Source organism: Pelodiscus sinensis, chromosome 4 (genome assembly GCF_049634645.1).
Source record: "Pelodiscus sinensis isolate JC-2024 chromosome 4, ASM4963464v1, whole genome shotgun sequence".
NCBI lineage: Eukaryota > Metazoa > Chordata > Testudines > Trionychidae > Pelodiscus > Pelodiscus sinensis.
Genome location: NC_134714.1, coordinates 107,481,073 through 107,498,436, shown reverse-complemented (window position 1 = coordinate 107,498,436; position 17,364 = coordinate 107,481,073). Strand labels below are relative to the sequence as shown.

Sequence of the window (17,364 nt, the reverse complement as noted above, 5' to 3'; positions counted from 1 at the left end):
TGTGCATTTCAAAGCGGAAGCAACACTTGGAGCCTGGCGCTAGTGGGGGACTCAGAGTCCCCCGCTGGCCCCAGGCTCCATGAGGTGTTTCAATCTTTGAAATGCACAAGAGCCCCTGCTGAGGTTCTTGTACATTTCTAAGGGGGAACACTGTGCGGCACTTCCGCCTTTGAAACGTAGCAACAGCCAAGCGGGGTCTTGCTACATTTCAATGCGGAAGCATCCTCATCGACTATTCAATTAGCTGATTAATTTAATTTTAACATCCCTAATTCAAAGCAAGAATTAGTATACCTGGAATCCTGCCTTACATATCAGAAAGCTTATATAAAAGTAATATTTGCAGGGGATCCTTGCCACGCTCTGTCCATTTATATTCACATCTAACTCAGCAATTGGCGAGGTCTTGATTATGCCATGACACAACTCTCAAAATGGCCAATTACAATATATTAGTAAAAGCAACAACCCAGCTTTGTAGTACAGGGGTGCTGCAAAATCAGCCACAACTAACTAATCATGTCAGTGAGGCATTTTTGTTGTTTTGGTTTGGTTTTTGCTTCTCATTTATATGCAGCCCCTGACTGATCTTCTGTTGGTCAGTGGGCCCCCAAACTAAAAAAGGTTCCCCATCCCTGCTATAAAAGCACCTATTCTCTTAAAAAGGATTTTGACAAGCTTTGTGTACCTTCCTCACGGGATTCAAAGAGGGGTGTCGCAAAGTGCCCTCTGGGGAGGGACTGCTGACAGTAGTTTCTTCAGCTAATGGTTGTGACTTAAGTGGAATAACATTTCTGTCGAGAGGAAGCACTGGCTTTTCACTTTCTAGTTCAGCAGAATCCTCACAAACCTAAGATGAAAGAATAAGATGTCAGTGTTTTCAAGAACTCAGATCCAGTAAATTGTAAGAAGAGATCGTCATGCTGCACGTGAAATATTAAAACAATGAAAATTCTTTAAAATAATAAATATATTGTTTTAAAATGCTCAAAATAACCCAAAACAGAATGAGAGAGAGGGAAAGAGAGAGAGAGAGACAGAAACTCATTGCCCTCTTAGGCTTTGTCTGCACAAGTTTCACTGACAAATGCACCAACATGGTGCATACACATGCTCCTTAGGGGTGGTTTAATTATGCCAGCAGGAGAGCACTCTCCTGTTAACACAGAGTGGCTACAAAGGAGACCATACCACAGTGCAGCTACAGCAGTACAGCTGTGCTGCTGTCAGGTCCGTAGTGTAGATATAGCCATAGTAGTATATCATGGGGAAAAACGTGTACAGAATCTACCTTGAATGGTCTAAGATCCAGCTATTCCACTGACTATTTGCCATGATAGCTAAAATAAACGTGAGCATTTTGGAAAATGGTCAGCATTTATTTAGGCTGGGGCAGAGTTTACAAAGTGAAAGAATTGTGACTGTGGATTTTATTTCTATGATAGATCCTCCTAGCTCTCACCACCTTTGGGGTGCACTGCAAGAGCCATCTCTCTGTACAAGCTTTTGCCTAATGGAGCCTGGGAAGCTCTTAGCCATATTGACTTGGGTGACCACCATCAGGCTCAGTTCTCTAACTGAATTACATGTGAAAGAAGGGGAGGCTATGGCTCATTTTATAGAATTGTAGTTTATTATCTATTGTGGTCTCCTGATGGACATACTTGCGAAAAGTCAGCTGAAAGGGACTGCATACTTACTGTAGCAAATCACCTATGCTGTTTTGACTCTTGTCTATGTGAGGCTGTCATTTACTGATACTATAGTGAGGCCAAACTGTGGCTCTTGAGACACTCTTTTACTTTTACATGGAGCCCCACCACACACTCCATCCTTTGCCTACCAGGCAGGGCGGGGTGGGGGAGGAGCTTGGGTCTTCTGCCCTGTGGATGGCTGGTGACAGTAAGGGCTTCTGTCCTGCAAGGAGAGGAATTTAAGGGCTTTAAGTCCCATGCCCCTGAAGGTACCGACCCACAGGGCAGATTGTGCATCTCTTGTGGCTCTCAAACTTCTGAAGATTAATGTATGTGGTTCAGAGAGGCAGTACATTTGGCCACTTCTACTATGTAGCTAAAGAAAGGTAGGGTGATTTTGTGACTAAGGCTCTGGACTGAGACTCAGGAGATCTGAGCTCTGTTCCCAGCTCTGTGACAAACTTCCTGTGTGACCTTCAGCAGACCATTTAACACCTCTGTCCTTCAGTTCCCTATCTGTAAAATGGGGATTTTCCCATTTTGTTTGCCTAGCCTAGAGTATAAAATCTTTGGTCACAAACTACTTCTTGTGGTATGTGTGCAGTAGGGATGTAACCAGTTACTGGTAAGCATCACCCAGTAACCAGTTAATCGGCAGTCCAGCCAGGTTAGAGCAGCCCCCCGCCCGGCTTGGGCCACTGCACTGCAGGTGAGGGGTACTCCAGTCTGTCCAAGCAGCAGGCTGGAGCAGCTCCCTGGCCACAGTCAGTGTGGTGGGCCTGGCCTGGCTGCAGCAGGTCCCGTCCACAGCAGGCTTAATTGGGCCTGCCATGCCACACCCTGCCCACAGGATCCCAGTTAACTGTTTAACTGGGATTTTACATCCCTAATGCACAGCACCTAGCATGACAGTTCCCTCAATTCAGCTGAGGCCTTCAGCCCCTACTGTCACACACACACACATGAAGAAAATAATTTGTACTGTGCTCAATTAAATTATAACCTCTCCCAAATGGTGGTAAAATGGTTTCCATACACTTAATTAGCATATTCCAAAAATAAAATTGCAAACTGAGCTGAGTTACACTTGCAAGTACAGCTGCTACCAGATCTGTTGCATTTATAATGTAGTAAAGAACCCTAAAATGTTTATCTGTATAACCTCAGTCTCAAGCTCTAAACTAGTGCTGGCTAAATGCCTTAAGGGGAGAGAATGTGCTCTAGAGAACTTACTTGTTGAACTTCATCTTGCATTTGCTGCTGAACTGGGGCTGGTTGCCTCACTATGTAATTTATCTGTCCAACAATGGTTTGCTGAACATGCTGAGGCTGTTTGGCCTGATTCAGCTGCAGGCTTGGTTGCCCTTGAGCCTGAAGAAGAAGCTCCAAATCCTTTTTCATTTCTTCCAGTTCAAACTGGTGATGCATTATGTCCAAACTCTGGTGTATGACTTGCTCATGGGCATTTTCATTCTGACTTGCTATGGGAGGTGGTGGCTGGTGCTGCTGCTGCTGCTGCTGCTGCTGCACATGGTTAAGCTTCAGCTTCTGAAGATGACCAAGCTGGACTTGCACAGTGGGAGTTTGCAAAGCAGGCTGTGGGTGCAACTGTTGCCCATGGCCAGTGTGAACCTGATGAATATCTTGCGGGGGAACAGTGTAAACTGGGTGTGCACTCTGCTGCGGCTGCTGAGCTTGCAAATGTTTTCCCATCTTCACAGATACATTATCCTGCTCTGAACGGGACGGCTGCTCTAGACAGGGCTGCATTACTTTCAAAGGCTGAGGTGTACCCCTTTGCTCTTTTTCATGCAGCTGCACATTGTATTGCAGTGGAAAATGCTGTAGTGGTGGCTGCTGTATTTCAAGTGGCTGCCTAAAACTCTGGTGATGGCTCATATTTTGCTGAGGACGCTGACCCTTATTCATGTGAGGAATGTTGAGGCAATGGGAGCAACACACTGGTCTAGGAGACGGCACAGGAGGTGGAAACTGATGAGACTGATTGTTGATGGCCTCAAGCTGTGGGGCTGGTGAATGTTGTCCATGATACAATGATGTTGGTAACCCTTGAATATTTCCATAGGTTGGGACGTCTGAATGAGGAGTGTGTCCACCTTCCATTGATAAGCTACCTGGGGAACCAATAAAAATTACTTTTGCTACAATTGACTGCTACCTTCACTTGTTCCTAGCCAATGAACTTGGATCTTGACAAATTGTTTAACTTACTACTTTATGGGTAAAGTCTACAAAGGCAATTTCTTGGTCCTGGGTTCAATTTTGAAATGACTCATATCCTGTTTAAACACGTCTAATTTCCTCTACATAAAACCATCCAGAATTTTAAATAACAAAAGCTCCCACTGATGCCAGTAGGATTTGTGGCTAAAACAGCAGTCACTGCTTTGAAAAACTGCCACTCAACTCCCATTATCTTAATTGATGGATGTGGCCAAACATACTATTTTTACTGAAGTATAAATGTATGTTCTCATCCATAAACATAGGCACACAGAGCATTTGATTTCAGAATGAAAGATAAATAAATTGGATGGATGTCATGTAGAAGAGAATCATAAAATCACAGAAGTCAGAGGTCTATGAGGTGATCTTGTCAACCCCCACCCGGAAGTGTAGGATTATTCCCTACAGTATATTTTCCAGTGCTTTATGCAGTCTAGTGTAAATGTCTTTAAATTGGATACAAAGCCACTGAGATGCTCCTTTCTAGGATAGCTGATATATTGTACATCACAGTTTAATAGTACTTAATACTTAGTGCTGTTCAGCAGGTATGAAGTGCCCCATGGCAATAAAAAAGGCTTAATTAGCCTCTATATTTAACACTGTCATGCCCTGTACAATTTCTTAACTGAACTAAGGAAAGCTCTCTGAAGCAGGGGCTTTCTTTGTCTGCATCTCTCGTTCAGCTCTGAACACTTTGCTAGCACTTATCTAATACCAAAAATCATCATCACCATGGTGTATTTTTCTTACCTAAATTGGACAGTTGTTTGGTCCAGAAGGCAGGGTCCCAAGTGAATCTGATCTTCCAAGGAGGGCCGACCTCTGTGTTACAATTTGTCTCTAGCAAATGCTGTATCTGAAACACAATCTGGTGACAAATCAAAAGATCATTATTTTATCTAGTGAATTTAAAATCATTATAGTTTAGGGTTGAAGAAACATTAAATCCTTAAAATAATCATTGTCCTGGAATGAATTTGGCCTAATATCTTACAAAGATCCTCTACTCTCGACTTCCAGACAACATTCAGATGTATTTTGTGCTGCATAATATGCTGTCTATTAGTTTTTATTTGCCAGCAACAAGAGCCAAATCCTGAATTTGTCTTTCCTACCACCCTGCCCCTGTGTGTAGAGTGCCCTGGTCTCTTTAGGGCTCCTTGACTTGTGGCTCCTGCACAATTCAAGACAGGTTCCTAAGACTTCTCCCACCCATTTCTTTCTGATTCACTATTTTCCTAATTCAGCTGCCCTTCTGGATCTTCATTCATTGTACCATTGCACAATTTCCGCTCCGTCAAATGGAGAGTATTACTCTTACCAGTTCCTTACTGAAGAGGAATGGAATGCTGTTTTTACTGCACACTGCCCAGTTGACAAAGTTCTGCACGTGTTCAAACTGCCTGTTTAAAACAATTATGCCTTGAAGTTGTTGCTCCAACTTCTGTTTCCTTTCACTGGTAATTCTCTGGTGATAAAGAGAAACAGCATGTTCTGTGTAAATTTAGCCAGCATTCATATAAATTTTCTACATACAGTGAGTGTGTGTCATAAAAGGGATTGTCTGGATGAGCGCATGCTGAAAATCTGGAACCTGTTTGAGCCACCACGCAGAAAGAGACAGGAGAGCTCAAATAGGTTCATTTCTTATACAACAGACACTTCCAAGTTCCATAGGAACGGACTGCAGTACAACCCAGCGAAGTGCTGAGCATTCTGGCTCAATTCTCACGAAGCATTTAAGCACCTGCTCACAAGCAATTCTATTGTGATCAAAGACTGGCACAGACATGGTATCAAAATACCTGAAACCTGACGCATCCAAAATTGCAGATCATTTTCCAGAATGTGGACCAGAAAGTCTAATATTCAAAGGATGGTATAACAAGTGCTTGGGCATATTCCATGTTGGTACAGGAGACCCTGGCAATTCATGGAATCACTATTCACAGTTCTGTGTATTCATGGCGGTCTCCTGTCCCAGCCTGGCGGGGTGATGAGGACCAGGAGCCGTGGGGATCTTACTGCAGCTCCCAGCTCCCACAGTGAGTTCCCCAATGCTGCCAGCAGCCACAGTGAATTCCCCATGGCTCTTGGCCCCAGGGTGAATTCAGGAATGATAGGGAGCTCACCATGGGGGCCAAGAGCAGCGGCTGCCAGAATTCACAAATGTTGCCATTTGCAGTGGTGCCAGGAACACATCCACCATGAATGGTGAGGGCTTCCTGTACATGAAAACGGGAAGTCAGTGGCAATAGATTCAAGGACATCTATGAGTTCCATGCATTTTGTAGGCACAGCCATTGTAACCGCATATGAAAATGTGGCTGACCCACAAGGAACGAATAATGAGCCAGGTTTTCATGGTTACCTTTCTTACTATGATCCCATTTTAAGTTTACAGCATATTTTTTTCTCAAAACCGAGACACTATAATTTACAGAAGATTTTTTTATTCTGGCTGGGATTAGGATTTAACTTGCCAAGGTGAAATCAGAAAAACTCCCTTGTTAAACAAATTTTTTGTATCAGTAGTACCACTCTCACTTACCTCAAGTTGCTCTAGAAGGGCATTTGTTCGCTTATTGATTTCATTCATCAAAACCATTTTGGCCATTTTAATCTGATTTTCCACTTTTCTGTGCAAATGTTTTACTTCAAATAATCTGAGGGGAAAGTATAAATACTCCTTCATGAACCAATCAGCATTCTATTTATTCTGCATTTGACAGTTATTAATTACAAAGAGAACAGATCTGAAAATTGATTAAAAAAAAGACCCAGGGCCTGATCTGTTATCCACTGAAATTAGTGGAAAGATTCCAACTGATGTAAGTGGAACTAGATCAGGCTCTCAAACACTTCCCTACGGGTCTTCTACACACAGAACAAGTAAAGGATATTTAAGGTTGGCAAAATTCCATTTTATTTTTATAATTTTGATGGATAATATCAGTGTTAAGCATTTTTATTTCTGCCTACTGAAATTTTCACAGTTGAACAAAATTATGGCTTTTACATTTTTTTAATTTTCATCCATTTAAATTTTCACAGGTGTGGGAAATTATGGGGAGTCTAAAAATAATTATTTAATGTTAGTAGATATTTAGATCCAATAAGTTAAATTTTTATAACCATTAAATACAAATCACCAACATCACATGTCAAAACAGACAAGGTAAATATAATTAAATCTAAGTCTCAGAGCATTTTCTTTTCTTTTTGGCTTTCAGTAACACATTTTTGTCTTTGGTTTGTGTCTGTAAAGTGAAATCAACAAAAAAACCTAATACTTTCAAGCCTAAGAATATTCTACATGCTTTTCTATGCCCCCACAAGAAGAGAGAGTCTCTGTGCACAAGAAACCCACATCACAGAGAGACAACATAAAGTCTCTTGCAGTTGAAGTCAATTGTCATATGCTCCTTAAGTTTGTCCAAGTTAGATAGTACTAAGAAATACTATCTTTGGCTGCTCCCGGGTATTAGCTGGCCTCCGCTGAAGGCAGGGAGGTGGGTCACCAGCTATCCCAAGGCTGGCGCTGGCATCCTCTGAAGGGAGGGAGGATAAGGCATCGGGGAAGGTGGGAAGATATGGTGGGTCCCAGTGGCTAAGGCATCAGCCTCTGGCACTTGGGATTGTGGGCTCGTTTACCCTCACGTCCCTATATTTGGGGTATTTACTCTACACTTTTTTTTTAACTTTTAAAGAAAAAAATCTAGCCTCTTCAATTACCACTGGAAAGCTGCATTTGAGCTGAAATAGGATTTTTACTGAATACCACTTTCGTGCAACAGTTACCTGTCTTCAATCTGTTTAGCTGAGACCTGCATCTCAGTTTTTCTCTCTTCCACTTTGGCTGTTACATTTTCTAGGATAAGCCTCTGATTTTGCAAAGCCTCTTCGAGATGCATGAACCTGGGAAAGGGGAGCAAGTTTTCACATGGCTTCATGTTCTGTTCACAAATTAGTCATTCAGTAAATCTTCCTTAAATATTCTTCCTTCTTCTCTAGGTTCAAATAAGGCACTGTCATGATTTAGCCAATTAATAATAAATCAGAATAGAATTCAGAGCTCAGTTGTACTGGAAGCTGCACCTGCCCTAAAGGAATTTGACCATTGTTACATTCCATCTGCTGCTAAAGCTTTTCATTGGGAGTAGCAGTTTCCTATTTCTTTCTGTGTGGCTAGCAAGCATACCAGGCTCGTACCCTGCCTCCCCTCTCCCCCATCTGTCCACCCTGGGCAGCCCAGCTGCACCACACCAGCCTATCTCCCTGCTCTTAGCCCGCAGCATGCCAGGATATTGCTGGACCAGAGAGTCCTGGTTTACAGAGGTAAAACCTGTAACATGTTATAAACTCTTTGAATAAATATGTTTACTGGTCAGATATCTTAACCATGCCCAGGCCAGAATCTGACTGGGAGGAACTGGAAGTGAACCTTGTGGTTGGGTAGATACTGGAATTGGAAGTATATGAGCTGAAGTCTCTGAGCATGTCTGGGTGCAAGGCATGTGAATTGAGTTTGGCATCCTGTTGAAAGTGTATCAATCTGTGATTTCCTTGATTTTGGTGACTGTACTGATAGGAAATGCAGCCGTGTAACCTCAAGGCTAAGTTAACTATGTTTTAGGTGAGGTCAATAAGCAAGTAATGTTTGGTACCTGTGCTCCTTGTGCTCTGTCAGAAGGCAGTTGCGGCAAGTAAGGACATCACATGTCTCACAAAACAGCTTAAGGCTCTCTTGACTGTGTATTGGACAAAACAAGGAAAACTCATTTGTTCCCCCATCAGTTCCTGGGGAATACAAGACAGTGAAGTCACTAAACACTAATTGTAACTGTGGTATCACAAAATTGCTGTGGTTTTGCATTTTACATATTGCAGTATTGCCAACTCTCATGGTTTTATTGTAAATCTTGTACTTAAATGCCAAGCTCCTGGAGTCACGTGAGACTTATACAAGAAACTTAATTTTAATTTTTTAAAGTAAGTTTCTGGCCTTTATGGTTGTAGAACAAAACACAAAAACATGATCTGAATGCAGCCTGAAGGCTCAGAAACCAGATCGCACAGAAAAAGACCCCAAATTGTATTTTTTTTAAATCTCATTATTTTTGAGACAATCTCATGATCTGGGGGATCAATTCATGAATTTTGAGGGCTTGAAGTTGGCAATACTCATATTGTAACAAAGAAACTGTTGTAACATGCAGGAAAATAAATATAGTAAAATAAATCCGAAGTCAGTACAGTACAGATGTAAGAAGATTGTTTATTGCTAAAAAGTTGTCCTTGGGGTGTTCCTTATACTCATGTTTGGCTTCCATATTCAAATGCAGCATTACATAAATGTCAACAACTTGTAGTTCCTGCACCTGCTCCTGAGCATTAAAACATGGTAAGCATTTATAATGAGTAGGAGGAGTGCTGGCCAGTATTCGATGACTAAAGGGTTAAACTCAGGTCGGTAGGGGGTGTTGGCAGGGAGCCAGTGGCAGAGAGTGTTGAAATTTGAATTGAAAAGATGCATCTGCCTGCTGTTCTCTTTGTGTGAGTTTTAAGCTACAAGCTGGGGAAAACAAGATGAACGGAACCAGGCAGAGCTACCATATCTACAAAAAATACTAGGCATAGAAATTGACTGGACCTTGAAGTAAATTGTGAGTAGATAGGAAAATGTGTATGTAGTCACGGTCAGGTTATTTTCTTTGTTTTGTTGTTTGGTTAAACTTCTCAGTGCTAAGTCCATGTCCATATTCTCCCCACGCACCCATTGATTGTATCTAACCTGCACCCAGAGATACCATTTTTCTGTCTTGTAATCTGTTCTTTTCTCGGTTGTTCTGTAACACCTAACAACCAAGTATGCTTTATCAGGTATATCTTTTTGTTTTGTTAATAAAACCACCGTTTTTAAGACGATGATTTGATTCTTGTGTCCTGGAAGGTCGTAGGAGGTCTATATATGCATGCCTAGACTGATAGGTCAGCTATCAGAGATTACAGTCTGTTTTCTCTTTTTTTCGTCAAGCTCTCTTGTGGTAAAAGAGCTTGGGGGTACCCCACTGCAAAAAGTCCAAGTGCTTCTTCCTGGGTTTAAGAAGAAGGGTTGTTGTTTTTTACACTTAATGGTGGCAGCACTGGTAGGATCATTTTGAACCAGGAACACAGACGTCAGGATTTTTAAAGGACGCTTTTTTTCTCTCTTTTGCAGTTTTGAACTTTTGGGACTTTTTCCCCTTCTTTTGCTATCTGAGGGGGAAAAGGCCCACAGAAGGTTAAACCTACATAACCAGAGAGTCCAAACCAAACAGTTGTTTTGATTTTTTTTTCTAGCTTTTGGGGCAACTGGATAGCTAGGCTACAGTAGGGCGGGGAAGTCGCCCAGTGCATGCATCTGTGGTCGGGCAGAGTGGACCTGGAGCAACCAACCCGCCCTAAGCAACACCCCAAACTGAAAACAGCCTCAGATCAGGGCAACATGTCCACCTCCAGGGAAGACTCATACAATGACGAGGAGGGACAGGAGAATGTCCCTGTGAGGCTGGGGGAAGTAACTTTGTGGGAACAGGAGCAGAGGGTGGCGGCCATGCCCCTTCCCTACCACCGTCTTCATGGTGGGAGAGTAAGCCATGCACAATGGAAGCGTGAAAAGGAAGGGTTGCCCGTATACAGTCTATACTTGCTTCCCTCCAGGTATGGTAGAATTGCCTTAGAGTGAGTGCAACCATGAGAAGAGAAAGATAGCATGAGAGGAGAGTGAAAGAGAATATAAAGAGATAGTGAAATAAGAGTAGCAAAGCCCACTTTCTGGAATTATATCCTTGTAAATGCATCTGTGCTGAAAACTCAGAAGCTATTTTCTTGAGTCCCAGAGGTACCAGCTAAGTGTTCACACTTGAGATATATAACTTAACCCACCCACCAAACTTTTTAAAGTTTGTCAGTCACTACTTCATAATAGGGCAAAAGCAGTTTACAGGGCACACTTTCATCTGTGGAGACCCAGCTTAGGGTGCAAGTGAAAACAGATATAATAGCTCCATATTAATTCTACTTTATGCACATCACAGAGTCTCACATGACTGGCAGTCTTTGCTGAAGAAAGGCTGAACGCTCAAACAGGTTATCACAGAAATAGGCAGAAGAGTTCACACAGCCCTTATCCATGGGCTGACACTAGCCCATGTTATTAGTCCTTTTATGAGGTTTGCATATTTCAGGGGAGGACGGGAAGAAGGAAATAAAAGCAAATAATCACATCCCCAGAGGAACAATCTTGTGGAGACTTTGTCCTGTGTTGTCACCATCACTTGAAATGCAGTCACCAACCCAAGGAAGCCTTTGTTGACCACGCTGTGTCTAGACTGCCACGCTGTGCTGGATCAGCTGATTGTCAGCACAGCACGGTGGCCATTTTTATTTTAATGAAGCGGGGATTATTTAAATCCCCACTTCTTTGACAATGCCGAGTAAACTATTTTACATGGCTCCATCAACTGAGCCATGTAGTGTAGACGTAGCCGAGGTGATCAACAAGCATGTGGACAAGAAAGAGCCAATGGATATAGCATATTTTGACTTTCAGAAAGCCTTTGACATGGGTGCTCATCAATGGCTCTTAAGCAAGAGCAGGCAATCATGGGATAAGAGAGAAGATGAGATAACTGGCTAAAAGATAGGAAACAACAATGAGGAATAAATGGTCAATTTTCACAGTGCAAAATAGCAAAGATCTGTACTGGGATTTGCACTGTTAAATAAATTCATAAATTATCTGAAAAAAGGGAAATATATTTAGGTGGCAAAGTTTACTGATGATATAAAATTACTAAAAATAGTTATTCAAACCTGACTGCAAAAAGTTAGAAAGGAAATCTAACAAAACTGGGTGACTGGGCAACAAAATGGCAAATGAAATGTAATGCTGATAAACAATATTGAAAAATATAATCCCAACACACACACACACACATCCCAACACACACACACACACACACACACAAAATGACGGAGTCTAAATTAGCTGTTACCAAAACAGAAATAAATCTTTGAGCTATTATGGACAGTTCTGTGAAAATATCTTCTCAATGTGCAGTGGTAATCAAAAAAGGTAACAATGTTAGGGAAGCATTAGGAAAGAGATAGATCAATATAATGGCACTAGGTAAACCCATCCATGCTGCAATTTTGGTCACCATCTTAAAAATATATTACAATTTGGAAAAGGACAGAGACAAGCAACAAACATTATTAGGGGACTAGAACCCCCCTCCACTTGAAGAGCGATTAAAAATACTGGAACCGTTCAGCTCGGAAAGGAGATGACTTTGGGGGGATATGACACAGGTCTGTAAAAACATGAATGGTATGGAGAAAGTGAATAAGGAAAAGTTATTTACCTTTTCACATAACACAAGAACCAGGAGTCACCCAGCAAAATTAATAGGCATTAGGCTTAAAACAGACATAAGGGAGTGCTTCTTCACACAACATCAACCAGTAGAACTATTTGCTGGGGTTGTTGTGAAGGTCAAAAATATAAATGGACTTTTAAAAATTAGATACATTGTTGTAGGTTACGTCCATTGATGGCGATTAGCTAAAATGGTCATGATTCAATCCAATGCTCTGGTGTCCCTAAACTTCTGATTGCCAGAATATGGGACTGAACAACATGGGATGAATCCGAGAATAAAAGTGCTCTGCTGTGTTCATTCTCTCCGATGTATGTGACGTTGGCCACCAACAGAAGGCAAGATATTGGGCTATTGATCTGACCTAGTATGGCCATTCTTATATTCTTACAAAATGCTATTTTTTTTTTTATGTAACAGAAGTTTAGATACAGAAAACAGCTTACCATTTCCTTGCTTGGGGTCCAATGTAATTCTAAAAATAGGGATGTGAATGGTTAACCCAGCTGGGCTGGGTGGGCCCAAGTCAGACTGGAGCAGCCCACTATGGGCAGGGGACGCTTCAGCCCAGCTGGAGCAGCCCCCACCCTTCCTTGCTTCTACAGTGATTGTATAGCATTTTCTAAAATGCTCTTAGAGAAGTCCCAAAAGAGCACATCTAGGTTCTACTTTCTGCCTTTCACTCCCGTCTTCTGCTTAGTCTCTTTGACACACACAAAACCATGAAAGAGATGCACTGGTTTAATCTAAGAGTGAACCTTGGGCAGAGGTGGGCAATAATTTTTGAGCGTGGGCCACTTCAAAAATTTTTGAAGTGGTCACAGACCACCCAGGAAGGGGAGGGGCCTCAGACCAAAGGGTTGGGTCCTGGGATGGAAGGCATGAGCCCTTTAAATAGAAGCAGTTAAAAGAGCTCACAAGTTAAGGGCTCGCAGCTCCAGTGCCGCTAGCACATTGCCTGGGAGCCAGAGATGCGCAAGCCCTTTCAACTGCTTCTGTTCAAAGGGCTTGCGCCTTCCCCGCACCTGCCACGCAATGAGAAAGGCACGAGACCTTTAAACAGAAGCAGTTGAAAGGGCTCATGCAGCTCCCAGGCAATGTGCTAGGGGGCGGGGCCTGGAACAGCTGCATGGGCCGGATCAAAGTCCTAGGCAGGCCAGATCTGACCTGCTGAGTGTCTTTTGCCCGGACCTGACTTAGGCTATACCTATACCAGCACTTTTGTCACTAAATTTTGTTACTTTGGGGTGTGGAAAAAACACACTCCTGACCAACATAAATTACACCAGAGCAGAGAGCACTATATGTTGGCAAGAGTTGCTTTCCTGCCGACACATATACAGGCAGTCCCCGGGTTACGTACAAGATAGGGACTGTAGGTTTGTTCTTAAGTTGAATTTGTATGTAAGTCGGAACTGGTCCATATTGTAGGGGAAACTCTAGCCAAACATTTCTCCAGAGCTCACTTTTATTCTCCCACACCTCACTTCCCTCAGTCCTTTATTCTCAAGCTGAGGTGTCTGCTGAGAAAAGCAGCTCCGCATCTCCTTGGTCTGCTGGGGAGGGAGGGGGGGGGTGCTAGCTTCGCGTCTCCCTGGTCTGCTGGGGGGAAGCAGCTAGTGCGGGGTTGCCTCACCCCATTTGTAAGTAGGGATCCGATGTAAGTCGGATCCATGTAACCCGGGGACTGCCTGTAGTGCCACTCTTTGGCGAGTGGTTTAATTATGTTGACGAGAGAGAGATCTCCTGTCGGCACAAAGTAGTTACATAGTAGTTCTTACAGCTGCATTGGTATAACTATGCTGTTGTAAAATATCTAGTGTAGACAGAGTCTTAAATCAGTTTAGTTAAACTGGTGCAAAATCCTACTGCAAAATGCTTTACAGTCTGTGAATAGCTTATTTCAGTTTTACTTAATTTGCTTCTAATCAACTTAAGCTAAATAGATACTTCTCACACAAAACTCCATTAAAAATATAAAATTGCAAAGTCAAAAATTCAAAAGTTGGGAAATGCTACAATTAATCTTGATGTGTAACCTTAATTAGGCCCCTTTGTGTATATGCATTATGATACAGGCTTTATGTGTATGATCACCTACTAGTTTTCCTGAAGGATCAATGCACAGAAGGGACCACATTCACTTAATGAGCAACTTTTCCTTATTTTGTTTATCCTCCTTATCACACGATTCAAACTCTTCTCTGAAGACAGAATTATTAATTTCCTCATAGCATAATTTCCATTTATGGTGTTAATTGTGTAATTAATCGCATGCGCTTCTACTTCAAAATGCTGCAGCAACGTTTCCAAAGGGCAGCGCTGCAGAAACCGGGGAGCAGCTGGAGTCCTCAGCTGACCCTAGGCTCAGTGCAGATGCCCCTTTGAAACGCAGCAGTGGCGTTCCAAAGAACAGCATTGCAGGAGCCCGGGATCAGCTGGAGTCCCCAGCTGACCCCAGCTTCATGCAGCGCTGCCCCTTGGAAAGGCCACCTCAGCTTCCTGCTGCAGGGCAGGGGGTGAGCTTTGGGGGCTAGATCCAGCTTGTGGGGCAAGGAAGCAGCTCTACACACTACCACTTCCTCTCCTCCCAGCTGTGGAGAACAGCAGCACAGGAAACCGCTCCCTTGGAGGCTTTCCCCGCTGTCCCCATTGGTCAGAATCATGGCCAATGAGAGCAGTGAGAGGCAGTACTGGAAGCAACAGGAGGCATAGAACAGGAAAGCACCCATTCCTGCCGAGACCTCTCACCCCCATACATCGTTCCTGCACCCTCTCCCAGACCCCCCAGCCCACTCTTGCACTCAACCTCCCACCCAGAACCCCCGCCCTTAGCCTGCTCCTGCACCTGATCTCTCAGCCAGACCCCGCACCGCCCAGTTCACTCCTGCAACCGTTTTGTCATCATGGATTTTTGGCTGGTGGACCGCGGGCGCCAAAGTTTGAGAACCACTGACGGAAAGGACTGTACATCCTGCAAAATCTCTGCATGTAGGCAGGGCTTTTTGGAAGGATTCGGTCACCCTGAAACACACTAGCTCATCCAATCCTCCCTGAGGAGTGGGGTGGCATTGATTCTGAAAGTGTAGTGCCAACTCTGTGTTGCTGCAGAATGGCGCTATCAAATCCCTACTGAATGTATTTGTAATATGTATTCCCAACCGTGCAAACTGCAAACCCTAGGGAGGCCCAGTGTTTTCAACTGAATTACCACACACACAAAAAACACAGCGCTTCAAAGTTTATATTTCTACCTGAGGAGCCCTTCAGTGAGACAGACAGAAAATGGTCTCCAGTTTCCTTGCCATGCCTGTGTTCCTCTGTACATGAACTGCACAGCCACTTATTGCAGTTAGTACATAGACTGTGAGCAGGTCTCTTCTCTTTACACGTGGAACAACTCTGGGGGAAAAAAAGGTGCAATTATGTACAAGTATAATTAAATGCAGAACTCTTCCAATGATCCTGTAGAAACTGCTAAATTGAAGACACTGCGATTCAAAACCTTGGAGGCTTGGTTATTCTAATAACTGTGAGCACTGGCCCTGATTCTTTTCTCTCTTACACCAATATAATACATCTGACATCAGTGGAATTTCTCCTCATTTACACTGGTCAAGAGAGAGAACAAGATCATCACAGGAAGTGATGAATACCTTTATAATGACTTTCTTGAGGAAGAAATAGTTACAGGGCTATTACCAGAATTACTGGCAAATTCTATGGCCTGTGTTATGCCAGAGGTCAGGCTAAATGATCAGAATGGTTCTGGCTTTCTGGTCCTAAAAAATCGATGCATTGATGAAGTAAGAATTGTCTGATTTCCATGTATGGAGTGAGTGGGGATAGTTGCTTCGCCAAAAAGAGACACTTGCAGAGGACAAGAGGTCATTTGTATTTGCTATTAGTACGATAACAGATAATGATGTACAAACACAAGAAAACTAATCAGTACACAGGAATTATGAGTCCCTTCAGGAACATGATAGAATATTGTCCAGTCTGTGGAAAAAAGGTTAACCAAGCAAGGCTAACCATGCGTCATGGATCCAAAAGATTGGTGCTACAGCCCCCGCTTTGGAACAGATTCTTGGGGGAAATCCTTCAAAATTCTAGGCCCTTTAAGGGTTTCAATTCTTCCTCTAGTCTAAGACAGGATGGCTTCACCATCTCCTTATGCTGGACCTCTGGGCATTCAGCACTCTTGCTTCACACTGGAAGTCCAATTGAGAGAGACTCCTAAAGGAGACCTGAACGCTCTTCAGAGATGAATGCACCTCATCTGGCATTTGCAGTGATGCTGACTCAGAATTGTAAAACAGTAGGGCTGTGTCTACACTGGCAAGTTATTCTGGAAAATCAGCCGCTTTTCCAGAAAAACTTGCTAGCTGTCTACACTGGCCGCTTGAATTTCCACAAAAGCACTGACAATCTAATGTAAAATCATCAGTGCTTTTCCGGAAAAACTATGCTGCTTCTGTTCGGGCAAAAGTCTTTTTCCAGAAAACTGTTCCGGAAAAGGGCCAGTGTAGACAGCACAGTAGTGTTTTCCGCAAAAAAGCCCCGATCACGAAAATGACGATCGGGGCTTTTTTGCGGGAAAGCGCGTCTAGATTGGCCATGGATGCTTTTCCGGAAAAAGTGCTTTTCCGGAAAAGCATCCTGCCAATCTAGACGCGCTTTTCCGAAAATGCTTTTAACGGAAAACTTTTCCGTTAAAAGCATTTCTGAAAAATCATGCCACTGTAGACGTAGCCTAGGGGTTATCAGTCAACAGGAACACAGCATAGGAAGTCATTAGGTTTGCACAGAGAACTGAAAGTTAAAGCAATGGCCCATTCTGATTAGTCAAGAGGCTACACAAGCTATAGCAAATGCCTTGCTTCAAGCTCTGTCTGTTCAAGAGCAAGAGAAGCCCCAGAGAAGGATAAAGCTGCTGGGAGTCCACTGTTGCTAACAAAGGCATCTGGTCAGAGCATGATCGTGGCCATGGTGGG

The 17,364-nt window shown here is 43.1% G+C and overlaps 1 protein-coding gene across 3 annotated transcripts in view; it reads right to left on the bottom strand.

Annotated features, from left to right (window-relative positions):
* Positions 1-17,364, bottom strand: part of TRIM66 (tripartite motif containing 66) — an 82,394-nt gene that overhangs the window by 36,177 nt on the left and 28,853 nt on the right. For 2 of the 3 annotated variants that reach the window (XM_025189972.2, XM_075927995.1), the window contains exons 3-10: positions 15,622-15,769; positions 8,612-8,744; positions 7,746-7,862; positions 6,496-6,610; positions 5,266-5,412; positions 4,695-4,812; positions 2,928-3,829; positions 689-850 (exon numbers count right to left, since the gene is read on the bottom strand). In XM_025189972.2, coding sequence (XP_025045757.2) covers positions 689-850; positions 2,928-3,829; positions 4,695-4,812; positions 5,266-5,412; positions 6,496-6,610; positions 7,746-7,862; positions 8,612-8,744; positions 15,622-15,769 — 1,842 coding nt within the window. The remainder of the gene's footprint in view (positions 1-688; positions 851-2,927; positions 3,830-4,694; positions 4,813-5,265; positions 5,413-6,495; positions 6,611-7,745; positions 7,863-8,611; positions 8,745-15,621; positions 15,770-17,364) is intronic. The other variant, XM_075927994.1, reaches the window with a different exon arrangement.